Here is a 14,716-nt window from a genome sequence, read left to right as displayed (position 1 = left end):
TTTCGACCACCGATGCCTCGGAAGCGTGGATGGTTTTGGATGGCGTCAGCGTGTTAGTGATGAGGTGATTGGAAAACGGGTATTTGGTTGTGCTGCATGTACTTCAGTCGGGGAAAACATCCAGCACCGACTACCATGACTCGGTTGTGTTACGCATGCCGAAGCACCGTCTACCGAGACGAATGTTGTTCTCCGTGCCTCCTTCAGGATGGCGCAAACCGTGAGGTGGACAGCACATGACTTGGCAGAAAGGCGTGAAAGAGATCACGAAGAGTTTGGGTGTTGTTGATGTTGTACGCCTTCCAGGATGGGGTCCCCGTGACCCCGTTTATGCCTGCTGGAAACGTTGCCAGAAATGGCGGCTAATCGATGTCAGTGGCGTTTGTGTTGTCAGTATCTTTCCATATTGTCTGACTGAGCTGTTGGAGGTGTAGGCATCTCAGAATGTTTGACATACGCCAGCACTAGGTCCCCTCCCTCACCCGCTCTTTTTCTCTTCTTTTCACTCTAGGGCTTTTAATATAATTAATATAATTATATATATACTAAACTAAACGAACTTTATGGTTGTACGGCAATGAAGCATCAGTGCCGACACTGATGTCGCTGTCTTTGATGATGATGATGAAACTACACCACTGTGATGTCGCTGTCTTTGATGATGATGATGAAACCTGAGTACACCACTGACAACAGCACAGCGACAAAACAGTAGTTCGAAGAGTCTTCTTGTTTCACAAATCTCCTAAGCCGTTGGCACTCGCAATTTAGAGTATAAGGTAGGCTATCTGAGGTATTCGCTCACATCTTCGCAAAAATAACGTGAAAGGAATGCCCTGCAACTGAAAATCTCGATCCAATAATAGGGTGTTTGTTACTGAAGGCCTCACTGCATTCAGACGGCACTGTTAGCCGGGTTAATGGGACAGAACATGAGTCGTAAATGTAAGTTGCAGTTTGATCATAAGTCTGAACAGATAACGCAATCGATTCTTAGCATGGCTTGCACAGAAGTACAAATTGTCAGGGAGGTGAGGGTGCAACAGAATGTTCCGTGGAACACCGAACCTACATGGACCGATTGGAAACGAACAGTGGAAGAGGTGAAGGGGCCCATTGTCTAATTAACAGATTCTGTGGAGAAGTTTCTGCAGAAAGCTTGGCGTTCAAATGATCACTAGCCTTAAAGTTACATTGAAATTCATAGAAAGTACGATAGGATGAGAAAGGACCAATAAGAATTCCTACAGAAGGAACTGCGAGAGGGTGAATTCATTTAGGTAGGAAATAACCGCTTCTTCAGTTGCGTCCAACTTTCATGAGGAAAAACAATGTGAGAAAGTCTCCTCGTGTAACCTACGGTTTTAAACAGTAACCAGAAATATGATTAGGTTTCTGAGATCTGTGGTATTGAAGTTGGTCAAACAAACAAACGTGAAATTGCCAGCTCCGTGCGGTAGCAGAAGAATCCGCAGCACCATAGTTGCAGAGGTTTACACACGGTTGTACGACCCTCCTGGCTCCACGAATATAGAATCAGAAGTGGGAGAAACAAATGTGACGGAAAAGCCTTCTGACGTTGGTCCTGAACTTTTGGAACGTCTGCGGACATTGCGTAACCAAGGTTGTTGGGTACCGTGACGGGATTCCTTTGGTGGGTATTCAAAAACATCATCATCGTCTGGGCTGTCAAAGTGCACCACTGTAGAATCGGACGTTCTGGAGGGTTGAGAGTCTAAGCGCAATTCACCCGCTGAGTGGCGACGTCGCGATCGCTGTCGAGTGCACAAAAAAGGGAAGAACTGTCATACGGTGAGAAAAGTTTAAAAATAGAAATTTGCAAGAACGATGAATTTAACTGCACAGAGTTCATATGCAACGGGCACCGTGAAACATACGCATCTGTAACTTCTCACAGGTTGATTTCGAATCTGGGAATGGGGAAGTAACGCATTCCAAAACTGGCAGGGTAACCTTGGGTCAGGGAGCTCATAAAGAACCAGACAAAAACAGGGTTAAATGACAAGAAACAAGCACGTGCTTCATACTTACGCCCTCGAGGTGCTTGGCAAGCTGAAAGCGATCAGCAGTTCGACTAAGGGCGAATATGTGTGTTGTGTTACAGAGATGGAAATATTCGAACAAGAAAACAGACGGTGAACCCCCACTAACAGAAATGGATAATACGAATAAGTAATACCCCAGCATCGTTGTGAAGGGACTGTCTTCAAAGTGTGCGTAGGGGTCGATAAATAACCACCTGTAGCTTCTCAATCAAGCTTGACCAGTTCAAGCTAACCCCGAGGATGAGCGAAATGAACCGACTGTACAGTACTGTTTGGCCGTGCGACATCAAATCCAGTTCACAGAAACAATGATGACACATTTCTCGTGTTAGCAGTTTTTTCGTGTGACATATATGCACGTTGGGAATTTCTCAATATAGGAATTCGCTAATTTCACACTGTGGAATGCACGAAGCGGATTTCGAGCAACACTGTTACCAGAGTCAAGCTTGTCGCGACTAGAAATGGAGTCAGTAAACGATTGAGGTAGATGAGTGAAGAGAACGCACTCACTAGCAGTACTCTTGAGTGTGAGATTTAATGGCTTGGTTACCTACGCATACCGGTGGAGACTTCACTCAATGAGGAATGCACAAGATGAGTCAGACATTGACACACTGAGCTTTGTTTACGTTAGTTGACGGTGACATTCATCAAAGTACGCGGAACATATTCTGGAATTCAGAGCGGATATGAGGTAAGCAGAAAATGCTTAATGTAATGCCTAATAATGTAAATGTCAGAAACAGGATGACACGTTTCAAAGTCGCGCAAGGAGCTGGACTGGAGGCTGTTCTCCAAGGTGTTTGGAGAATTCAGTCTGTCTGTATACGGAAATGGGATCTCCATCATGACGAAGAACGAGGAGTTGATCATGATAACTTAGAAATATTGTTTGGATACACGTAAACGAAAATTCAGTGAAAGGTGTCCTTCCTAAAAGGTCGGTGACGGAAAATGCGCAATGGTAGGAGAATTGGAGACAATTCTAATCAATGGTAGATACATGTGCGTTGTAGGCGAAGAGTCATGTGCCACAAAGGTGGAACAAAATGAGTACTACCATGATGAATGCTTGCGTAAATGTTTTCAGTCATTCATCATTAGGGATGGGTTGCGAACACTACGGAATGTTGTGTGGCGTGGGTAACCAATATGAGAAAAGATAAGGTAACGTTTAGCTGTAACACAATTCCGGTGCCTGGCTGCCATGCCACCCGAAGGAAGGAAGGACGAGGGCTGGAATACTGCTAGGTTGCACAAACCTAGACAGGAGAACTCGAGATACAGAGGTCGGGTTTGAACGGCGGACTTTCCTATCAGCTCTAACCAGTGAGTCATCTCGCCCCTTGGGTAACCATTGGTTTATGGTCATAGATATTCTCAGGGAGCGGAGCAGTTCATACTAAACCACCAAGAACGTCATATACGAGTACACTAGTCATCAAGAAAACCACATATCTTGAAGGAACATGATCGGATATTGCACCACTGACAGGCAAAATACACCCGGCCGGCCACTTATACCACGACAGAGACATAGACGATCTAACCTCTCCGTAACAACAGTGGGACTGGTTCGGAATGAACCTAATGCTGTCGTATAATTTAATCTGGATAATGTGGAAAATTAGTTGATTTCCGCATGAGACCGGGAATACGACCTAAGGACATTTGCGAGCAAACAACGGAGGATAGGAAATCAGACACATGACTTGAAAGCTGTAGTGAGTTGATTCGGAATCGCACGCGAGTGGTTTGTGGTATCGCCTTTCTAGAAGAGAAGAATCAAAGTGGAAAATACATAAATGTCATGCAGTAATAGAGCATATGCAAGCTTACAGCAGCAGTGATGGGTTGTCTCCGTGGTCTGGAGTCAATCATGGTGATATTCGCATTGTTCACTGTTTTACTGACTTCCACCCGGTGGACTTGAGGACCGGGTGCAGACAAGAGGGTCGGCCCTGGTGAAACCGCTTCATCTTCACTGTCCGAGGAAAAACCAGAAGTCGTTAGTTTGCGGCGCTCCAAGTGAGCTGATGAAACAGCATCGCCCTCATTGAACAATTCACGTGGTAGGGCCTGGACACTAGCAGAACGTATTATTGGAGGCCAAGATCCAGCCATACGATCAATTTCCTCTCGAATTCGTTCATAATCCTTCCTTTCCACGCGCCTGGAGTCGGGAAACAAACGAGATAAGAAAGCTGCGTGCTAAATGCTTGAACGATTGAAATGACCAACCAAACTCAAAAGTCTGGAATGAGGAAGTAGACCTTGAAATGCTGGAGAAATGGATCGATGCCCGAAATGAGCTACTGATCAAAACGGTTACGATGGAAATCTGTCCTTGGAATTTCGCCTTCTTCCTCAACTTAGAGCACTTAAGAGTGCATCAGCGAGTACGCTATCTTTGGGCTGCACCTAAAATGTACCTATAAGTGGTCGTTGCTCAAGATGAGCTGAATACAAACCACCTACAGGAGAGCTGAGCATTCTGAATATGCAGATAAACGTAATGAAAACACTTGGCAATGTTGAAAGGAGTAAAAGGATCCAACTCTGAGTAAATGTGAGAGGTCAATGCGAGTAAATTTATGACTTGTTCGGTGTTTGTGCAACAGCAGAACAGAAAAGGCCATTGCGGGATATGGATACAATATCAGTCTGTTTAGGTCAGATGGATCCAACAAACTTGCTTCGAGCATAATTTATGGGGGGGACAATGCGGCCCTTGGAAGTAGACACAAAGGTTTTTATGCATTGAATGGAGCCATCGGTTCATCAGTTGTATAATTCACGTTCGGTGCTACCAAACTTCGATACATCGTCTCAAATTCACTTCTGCTACGTCTGTCGACAAGGATTGTCTATAACTGATAACCAATCTAGGTGGGCATATGATACCACTCACACAGGTCGGACGATCCAGTGTTTATTCAAGCGAAGCAGACAACACTGCTCGGAATGGTCAATCCTGAAGGAGAGGCCCAACTCCAGGATCCTACGTAAGTAAGTAATCGACAAGGGGCATATCCACAATTTGAAAACTGCAACTCGGATCGTGTATCAACAGACCGGCCCCTAGTGGTCAGAATAAGCAACCCCACAAATAGTGACGTTATCGGTCTCCGCATCCTCATACCCGAAAATTGTGCCTAAAGGAAATGTTCCAAATGCGTCTAACTACACTGGCTTATTCAGTTGTTGTTCTCCTGCTGTGTGATGATACGTAGCATGCAATAATTCGCATAATGCATACAGTCTGCCGCGTTCCGTAACGTTTGCCCCGCATCTCTTTTCTACTTTATTCCTATTAGTTCACCTTTATTACGTGTGTATCTATAACGGTCAGGAAAGGGACAATGGGGTACACGTGCTCCTCTGGCTTCCTTTTTTCAACAACAATGAGAGTCTTCCAGCAAATCAGAATATTGGTTAGATCTAGAAAACCAAAGAGCTGAATGGACAAACCTCGGAAACAGGGCCCGACGAATGTGTAACAGGCGGCGTCGGAATGATACCCCATCGACGAATGTTTCCAGCAAATAGCAAGCCATGAAGTTAGCCAGCGCCGCAGAGTGAACAATCAACAGGAATATGACGGAAGGTATACGAATCATCTGAAGCGATACAAAATAAAGATTGCAAGAGTTAAGAAGACGGAAGAATACATGATCTCTTTCAGTCTGTCGAAGAGCTTGCGGCTCGCGTTGGCAAACTAACTGTTCAGTAGTAGACGTTTCGTTCCTTGATGATGCATCATCAGTGCGAATGGCAACAGAACGTGTGGAGGCTGAACCCAGCTCACAATAATACCGGACAACCGCGGTTCATTTAAAACTGACCGTGCTGTAAGCGTTCCTAGGTAAAATTTCACATAAATTGTTGAACGGAGTTCAATGTACACATTAGAGCCATGCTTAAGGTGACATACTACAACCTGAAGCCTGCTTGCTACCACACAACAAGAACGTTTTTCGGTTTCGGTAACCTGGTAAGGAACAAATTTAAACGACGGACCTGAAAATGCCACGTAAAACGAAGAACGCCTCGTGTGGTTTGGTAAATAGCTCTGATAGCTATACTTAGAATAATGCCCATTGTATTAAGTGATTTTCGCTGATTAGTGAACCAAATCTCCGACCAGTCCAGGTCGCTCTGCGTACCGCGCAAGCCAGCTCGAATAGAGATTAGATAATGGAGCTGTTCGATTGGATGGTAATGATACTTTCATGAATGACAGACCAATTAGACTCAATGGCAATGGTGATATGATTGCCTTCATTAACAGTCCGCGGTGCAAATCGGTCCGGATGCTGCGAGTTATTTAACTGAGGCGCAATAAACACCCTGAGCGTTTCGGCGTACATGAAGACACTTCGTTAATTTTTGGTGCACCATTCTGGCTGATGCCTGTTTACCCAAATGTACTACCACCAGCTTCTAACTACTGATGTTGCTGTGAGTGTTGGCGACCAAAACCGACGTCCTGGAATCATCCTATGATTCGTCCTTCATCTGATTGTGAATGGCCACTGCTGGTGAATTAGAGATTGAACACTTGGCTATACTGCTCGAACTCTGTTCAATCCTTTAAACCTGTATCTAAATGTTGTGGACTTACCAGGGAGAAAGTGGTTAATTCCAACGTTTGTAAGCACTTTGTTGCATTGGACGGGTTTTGCGACACCCTGTATTCTGCTCGGTTGTTAGTAGGCCGGGTGCCTGATAGCAAGCACCTTCCGGAAGGACTTCACTATAAGTATGCTCTAGATGACCTATCTTTCATGCAGCAGTCGTACGCATGCAATATGTTTCATTCAGAACTCACTACACCGAGCTGCCGGAAGTCCACCGCCTGAATACCTTACCTTATCTCGACTTGATCTACAGAACCAAGTGTCATGTGGTATCAAGACCAGTAAGTGGTAATACGTGCGGAGTTCGTATCCCGGACTTGAGCACCTAGAGCATTTCTTGGGGGATTTCTGCTGAACCTGTATAGAACGATATCGTGCTATTGCCAGCAAGCCCGCGTACCATAATGCGAGAGCCAAAGCAGACCGAAACCGAATAAAAACACCGTCCGAATCTCTGTGCAGAGAATCGGTGAAGTAGCACGGCCCCACCAGTTCCGTACGATTTACTAGACAAGCTAAAAACATAACTGGTGATCATTGGAACCACATGGCTATCAAACTGCACGTGTGTCCAACCGGTGAATTTGTAAGAGAAAAGAATTCCGGCGTTGTGGTAAGAAATCTGCGTTGAACAGATCACAAGCCAGTCGATTTCTGTGGTAGTTCGATCTTTCAGGGTTGAACAATCAACGATTAGGAACAAGTTTCTTTGGATAGGCGTGAAGGTTACGGATAGGGTATCTAAAGCGAATAATAGGCCCCAAGTGATGGCGACGTATGACTGCATAAGATAACCAGAGGATGACAATGAATGAGTAGTAAGCGGATCGATCGAAAGTGTGTCATAGTGACAAGGAAGTGAGCACGGCATCACTGACTACAGCTCAGTGTACTAGGTTCATCGATAGGTGTGGTGCTCTGAGGACATACGCACAAGTCCTCGTAAAAAATAGGTTCAAAATTAAAGAATTTAGATGAGCTGTAGGATGTGTGTTGGCACCAGTCCCAGTCACTACCGAAACCAAGCATTTAACGCGGAAAGCGGTCACTGATGGATGCCACACTACTAGTGACACAACAAGTGCTGGCAAGAACAGTCTGGTGCTTGTCTTACGCATATTCAAAATCCGAATGCACGTGGTTGAGAATAGGCAATTTGCTACTAATTAATGACAGAATGAGGCGGGCGACCACATCTTGGACTAAACCAACATTATTTGCGACGAGCCGTTCTGCAGCAGTCAAAAGACGACTCACGAACGGTATTCGCACCAGAAAGACTGTGAAACCAGCAACTCGTTGGCTACCTTCTTCAACACAGACTTCGACCCAGATTGATGAGTTCCGGTTTCACCGCTATTCCAAATGGTTTGATTGACCTCTTTCGGCTATTACGGGAGAATTCGCGGCGTCGGTAATTTCGTTCTCTGGACCTGTTTTGAAGATTCCTGCACTGGTTACCCACTTTGATTGACAACGTAGGATGCCCAACAGACAGTAATCCACAACCGTAGTTTCTGGCAGGCGAAGTTATGCCCAAGTCAGGTTATGGAATAGTTCACAATAACAAGAATTTTCACCAGGTCTCAAAGAGTGTTCGATCTCGCCCGAGAAGGGTTCAGGAATTGTTATCCTAAACAGACACGATAATGTCGATAGACTGTGCACACTGGTCGCGGATTGTGAAGAGTTTGATATCGTGACCGATGAGAAAGATGAATACACTGAACATCAAACTACCACGTAGGCATGTCCTCTGTTAACTTCCCAAAGTACATAAATATGACGTACCCATTTCCCTAGTCAAATAACGTCTGGTTAAACATTGTCTAAGGGACTCCTTTGAATATGTTGATAAAGTCAAGAAAACATTGACGATGTTCGCAGTTTTATTAGGGGATGGGGGGGGGGCGAAACTCGAAAATAGTGTACTTGTAAGCGAGTCGCGTGAAACGTTGCGCTAGTGTATACTGAATGCTGAATTTCCCTTCAAGTACCATCTTTATAGACAAATAGATGGTGTGGCTATGGCACTACAACTTGGTCCCTTACTGTTTGATATTTCTATATCCGTCCGTGATTTAGAAAATCAGTACTGCTTTGCAGATTAGGTTTTCTGTATACCCGACAAAAACTGCGGAAGATCGAATAGCGCTCATCGTTGTATAAAGTTCATTGGTGTGGAGCAGGAAAATGATCGACTTCTCTCTCTCTCGATGTGCTTCTACGTCACCTACCAGATGGGACAGTGTTGCGCATATGACAGAGACAGAAGACCCGGGAAGGACGCTCGACCAATTTCACCACTTTCGTTCCACTCGTAAAATAACGAAGCTTAGTTAGATGCCCAGCGTCAAGAGCTAGAAAGATATATTCCATTGAAACTGCAGAAGGGATTAGATTTCTTAAGCAGCCTACTTCGAGGTAATGTTTTTTTTTCCGGTAGATCTGTCGAGAAAAACCTTGAGAAAGGACCACAAAAATAGCCTTTGTGATGTAAAGCTCGTTTCTCAACCTGCCGTTTAGGCGTTAAACCGTAGCTGAGACACCAACAGTCTTACCGAGATTGCCTTTCACACTGCCTATGTGAATGAATTTCCCTAAAGTCGCCCAAGGACAAGCTAGCAGTGTCGTCCTTATTCATGGTTGTCTACTGTTCCGTCGGTCGCATGACTCGTCCGTTTATCACTCACCTCCGTGAGTAGTGTCCGAAACGTAGGCCAGATAACAGCACTGGATCATTTATAAGCGCCAACGTCGCTACTCTAATCGACACCGGTCATTGGGGTAGCTAAGAGCACTGCTTTTAAAGTCTTATATGGAGTCTAAACACGTACGCATATCTGACGGGAAAGAGATGAATCAAGTTGTGTTAGGCTGCGTGCACCAAGTCTCTGCAAACGGGCAAGGCCAGCAAAACCTCTCCTGCCATAAAGTGGCTACATGTTCAGAACGGAGCTAATGGACTCTCGGAAGAAACCCCACTAAGAACATTACAACAGTGGGCAAGCACCCAGGTACACAGGCACCTGAATGGGATCGAACAACTTTCTCCTTACTTTGTATTCGTTTGTAATTTGATGTCTCCCCTTCTATAGTACACAAACTTGCCAGATGATGGCAGTCTGAAAACAATGGTTGGCCTATTATGTGTTACTCTTATTGACTATATTATAAACATTCTAATGATGTCAAAATGTACTTTTACTCATGTGGTGACAGCAACGCACAAAACTCATTTTCAATATAAACATACCTGGAAAAATTCCAACAGCTGGTCGAACGGATAGGTTGTCAGATAAATGGTGACTGCCAGACAAACGACGAGGTTCACGATAAATAGTGCTGTTCAGGAAAAAAGCAATGAAAGGTCAAAATAACAATACTGAATCCAAAGGCGTACGGAGTTGATAGATACAGGTATAATCCAGAGTGAACTTTTTCGGGGTTGGTCAAATTTTCATCACTGCCGGTGCAACTGGTTTTCCGCTACGCACAAACACAGGTTAGAATCCGCTCCTTCGTTAACTTATTTTCTTTAACCAGGATTCTAATGGCCACAAACTAGAAACCGAGAATTTGGATTCCAGTCAAAGGCGAATTGCCCATATAGGCTTATTATTATTATTATTACTATTATTATTATTATGCGATTTGGGTTTAGCCAACTAAAATGGGGGCTTGATGGGATAAGGGCATATGAGGTCTACAAAAATACAACCATTTAGGTATAATTTTATTCCAGCGTAATTTTGAGGGAGACAATAAGGGATGGACAATGACAGTTAGGATACTTACTGTTCGAGACTATACTGCGTCTGTAGGGAGCGCCTTTAGAGAACACAATTGCCAGAATGGAATATTGGTAGGCCGAGATAATGAACAAAACGGTGCTTTCGTAGTTCATTAGTTCGAAGTCGTCGCTTACTTCGTAGAGATTGATGTACCTACGTATGGTTGGGATAAAAAAAAGCGGTTACTGGACCATCATCACAGAGATTTAGCAATAAGAAAGGTCAAACCAAAACACAATTAATGTGGTTTAGGAATCATCTCGTTTCCTGTTTGGTATTCTACCCGTCTTACAGACTGTCATGTAGCTCACGTCGGGCGAGGTAAAATGAACTGATTGTCATTAAATTTCCCACAACGATTCAGGAGACTTCAAAAAGGGCATTTTTAAGGGTAGTAGACGAACTTGTTAAGTGTGAATGCAAAACATAGCCGATTCAAGGGAACTTAATCAAAAGTCCACGGCTTCCGCACTCAACATAACCCCAACAACACTGCAACTATCAGATGCCCAAAGAGAAGCGCGGAGCAGAATTAAAAAGCATCTACCAGTAGTCTTGTGTGCTTGTCTCGTAGATTCGAAGAAACGATACAAGTCGGCGCTTATGTCAAAGAAATTCTTTTAGCCTTAACGCAGGTCGAACGACCAACATCGCTTATAAGCTAAGTTGATCGGCTGTGGCGTCGTCTGACCGCCTTTCCATCAGCCTGGGCAGAAGTCACCCGTCCTTGGCCGCAAAAATTGTCATATGTGTGGGGGAAACCTGAAAGGACAGACCGGTGTATATGAAAATTTGTGCCATATTGCTAGGACTGGGGCAATCAAACCAATTGCTTCAAAACTGTGGTGTATTTTCTAGCGTGTGTTCTGACGCCCTCTACTGATGCGAATATTTCTGAGACTCCAAGAGAACGAGAGCGCTCCCTTTAGTAGCACGGATAAGTTGCAGTTACAGGTAGGGAGATGGAATCATATCCAGATAGCTCTGATCAGAGGATTCCACCAACATAATGCATTAAAGCGATTGAGGCGATATCAAACGATACGAGTGTTGGTGCAGCTGGAGCACGCCCAGGTGTTTTAAAGGGAGAGAGAGAATCAGCTAGAATTTGGGAAATACGTTTATATCGTGAGGTTTAAGAAGGGTGGAACCAGTTCTACGCTGTCCGCGAATTCTGATCAGTCTCCTTCTGGTACTACGCTGTTTAATGACTGATAAAAGTATGGACTACTCTGGTATGTGACTTTAATTCACGCTCTCCATTTGCCAGTTGCGTTGAGAATGAACAAATTCTTCATGGTAACCTGTGAGCAGGGCGAACAATGCAGAGATGACGTCCTAGAAAATGGACAAGAACCACCACCACCGTTCCGTCATGGACGAACCAATGGGAAGAACACGGTGTGTATTAAAGTACATCGGCTCATTAAATCGTGTACGGGACACAAAGCAACAAGACAGGCCAAGAAATGAAAGCAATCGGTGGACTGAAAACAATGGCAACCAAAGTAAACCTGGCACAAATCCAGGGAGAGAACACGGTTAGAGGCAGCCTCCTGTTGTGGAACACGCTGGGCACAAGAGTGTTCCTAACTGAACTGAAATCCCTTGTATAATACACCGGCAGTGAAAACAGGGACCGAACTAAGGTATCTTGGGTTTCTAAGTTCATCCATAAACAATACACGCAAAAATGGCCGCTCCCACAAGCACACGAAACAACTTATTGGTTTCCCACACCAAACAACCGTCTGGTACACTTGCAATCGACAGTCCTGAGGAGAACAGAGATGCAAGATTGCAAGTTAAGCAAGCAGATCTGAGAGAAACTTTATCCGAAAATGCCCTCCCCCCACCTGGTCCGGGCTAAGAATGGTCCATTATGTCAGAAACCTAAAAGGGATAACTGAGAGTAATCACTCACGAGGGCGGTCCCCCAAAAGATTGACCAATGCACCTGGAGATGGGGATGAATGTCTTGGGAAAACGAGAGAGACTAGGAAGTATATCAAGGAGAATTTAGCAGTGAGGCAGGTTCGGTTGGCTTAATGTGAAAAACTTACCATGGTTGTGCGCGAATCCAAAAATATGCCCCTAGTTGGAATAGATAGTTCACAAACAGTTGGAAACCCAGGGACATCAGAGTGACGGCGGAGACAAGGTGCATATTTGGAGGTTCCACAGACAGGTGTGCATAGGCACGTGTGTAGCCAACTAGAAAATAAGAGGAACAATCTGATGGTTAGTGCAGCGTCCTCAGGTGACGCATACAATAGCGGACAGGCCAAACTATTGAGAAAGACCAACAGCGACAAAAGGATGCGAATAAGGGTGTGAGATTGGGGAATGTAATGTGCGATTTAGTGAGTTAATGAACCAGCGATCAACTTATTCCTACGGATACTGCAGATCACTTTAGAAAACTAGCAAGCTGCGATGCACACAACCACTGGACAAACGAACTCTGCGAAAATTTGGGAGAGACGGACAGACGACTGTACTGCGTTGTGTTCCAATGTTATTCGTAAGATATGCCGTGATGAAATGGAGCAGCAGGATCGCCCGAGCAGGTAGCACCGCTTCCGTTTCACACTACAGGCTCTGAGTCATCACATCTCCAGTCTCCTCTCGAGACTTCTGACGAACATCGAGACAACAATACAGAAAATATGATAAACAGTAGAAACATGAACCATGCAGAGAACATACAACGGACAAAGCGTGTCACTGACTGTGCTCCAAAAACATGTAAAATGCATTAAATCGACCGGTTCAGAAGTTCTTCAGGAAACTTGGGGCGCATTCGCTCAAGGAGCCTAAGAAAACAATGCGGAGTATACAAGTAATCACTGTTTCACGGAGGACATAACAAGTAAGTCCGGCGTGATATGGATACATTCACTAAATCAACCAAAGTTACACGGCTACCAGGCTGATGCTACGTTGGTTTTCGCAGGTTACGCTCATAAAGTTTTGGGTAGTGCAGTTATTATTGATGCTCTCTAGTTAGTAGTTTCATATGGTATGCTCTAGGATTCACTACCGAGGTTTTGAGATGTGCTGAATACAAGCTGTCCGAACGGGGCGCCTTGGTATGTTTAAGGTATGCAATTAAATGCTGATTCTCTGTTACCTATGAACTGTTGGTATAAATATTCCACTGGGATTAATGTGTTGGTGGAGGCGGGCTTGAATGTTATTCGAAATGTTCAGGCTGCCACTTAAGATGTTTCTATGGGGGAACAGCGAATCCACCTTTTTCCACGGTCATTTCACTGACGCCCCTACAGTTGACAGAATCGGTTCCCTGTTGCGAATGCGATTTTAATCCCCTTACTTTGTGACATCCACGAGAACTTCCGGTCGTTCTCTGAGCTGCTGACCATACGGAGTTTGCGAGATCTACGTGGGTCCCTAATTATAGATATTTTCTAGTATCAATGAGGAATACAGACGGTGAAGATACAGTGTTCAACGGATACTGCCTAAAGACTCGGGCAAACGTAACTGATTACAATCAATGAGGTCTATCGGTCATCTGCTTTTGTTCACCGGGTGAACTCCACTAGCATGATTTTTTCGCGCAACTATTCTAGTTTCTGAGTCAGCTCAGTCCAATAATGTTGAACAATGAAAATGAAGTATTGAACGAGTTTGCATCGGTCTGCGTCTTCTGGAGAAATGGTGAACGAACACGTGTTATCGCACTGTGATACGGCCAGAAACAAGCTATGCACTCCAGAAGAGAGAAAAATCTCTAACTAACGCTTTTCTTTAGTGAGTGATGGCCACGTGATTCAACCGCGTCCATCACTGGTTTGCGGTTGACTGCCTTCAAATGACAATGTAAACGCCTGTGCTGAACGCTAGTATTGGCTATGGACAGAGAGTACAAGCCACATAAGTGGGGCAACCGTTCCCCATTATCTATATGGTGGACATCGATTCCTAAACAACCACCAATTGACAGACCCCCAGTTGAGCGACACAAAGGCACAAATACATGCAGTTTCACGACCAACAGGTCATATAGCTAAACTGAAAAATTGAGAAAAGCACTGGAAGTGAAAACAGTGAATAACAAGCACATTCACGCGTCTAAACAGGTGTTGAGATTTGAACCAACTCATGCATCGAACGACACGGATGAATGCTAGGATGGCGTGCATTACTGATTAAGTATTTACTTCCGTATGCAAGTCAGATTAAGGGC

At 44.5% G+C, this 14,716-nt stretch overlaps 1 protein-coding gene across 1 annotated transcript in view; it reads right to left on the bottom strand.

Moving 5' to 3' along the window:
* Nucleotides 1-886: 886 nt before the first annotated feature.
* The window catches only part of T265_02127 (hypothetical protein), a gene marked incomplete at both ends in the record, with an annotated part of 41,430 nt that continues 27,600 nt past the window's right edge, over nt 887-14,716 (bottom strand). The window contains 6 exons of the mRNA XM_009166301.1: nt 887-1,775; nt 3,909-4,242; nt 5,541-5,689; nt 9,966-10,054; nt 10,508-10,656; nt 12,567-12,717. Coding sequence (XP_009164565.1) covers nt 1,494-1,775; nt 3,909-4,242; nt 5,541-5,689; nt 9,966-10,054; nt 10,508-10,656; nt 12,567-12,717 — 1,154 coding nt within the window. The remainder of the gene's footprint in view (nt 1,776-3,908; nt 4,243-5,540; nt 5,690-9,965; nt 10,055-10,507; nt 10,657-12,566; nt 12,718-14,716) is intronic.

The sequence above is a fragment of the Opisthorchis viverrini genome, assembly GCF_000715545.1.
Source record: "Opisthorchis viverrini unplaced genomic scaffold opera_v5_25, whole genome shotgun sequence".
In the NCBI taxonomy this organism is placed as follows: domain Eukaryota; kingdom Metazoa; phylum Platyhelminthes; class Trematoda; order Opisthorchiida; family Opisthorchiidae; genus Opisthorchis; species Opisthorchis viverrini.
The sequence above is the reverse complement of the archived record's forward strand: the minus strand, read 5'-3'. Positions and strand labels throughout refer to the sequence as shown.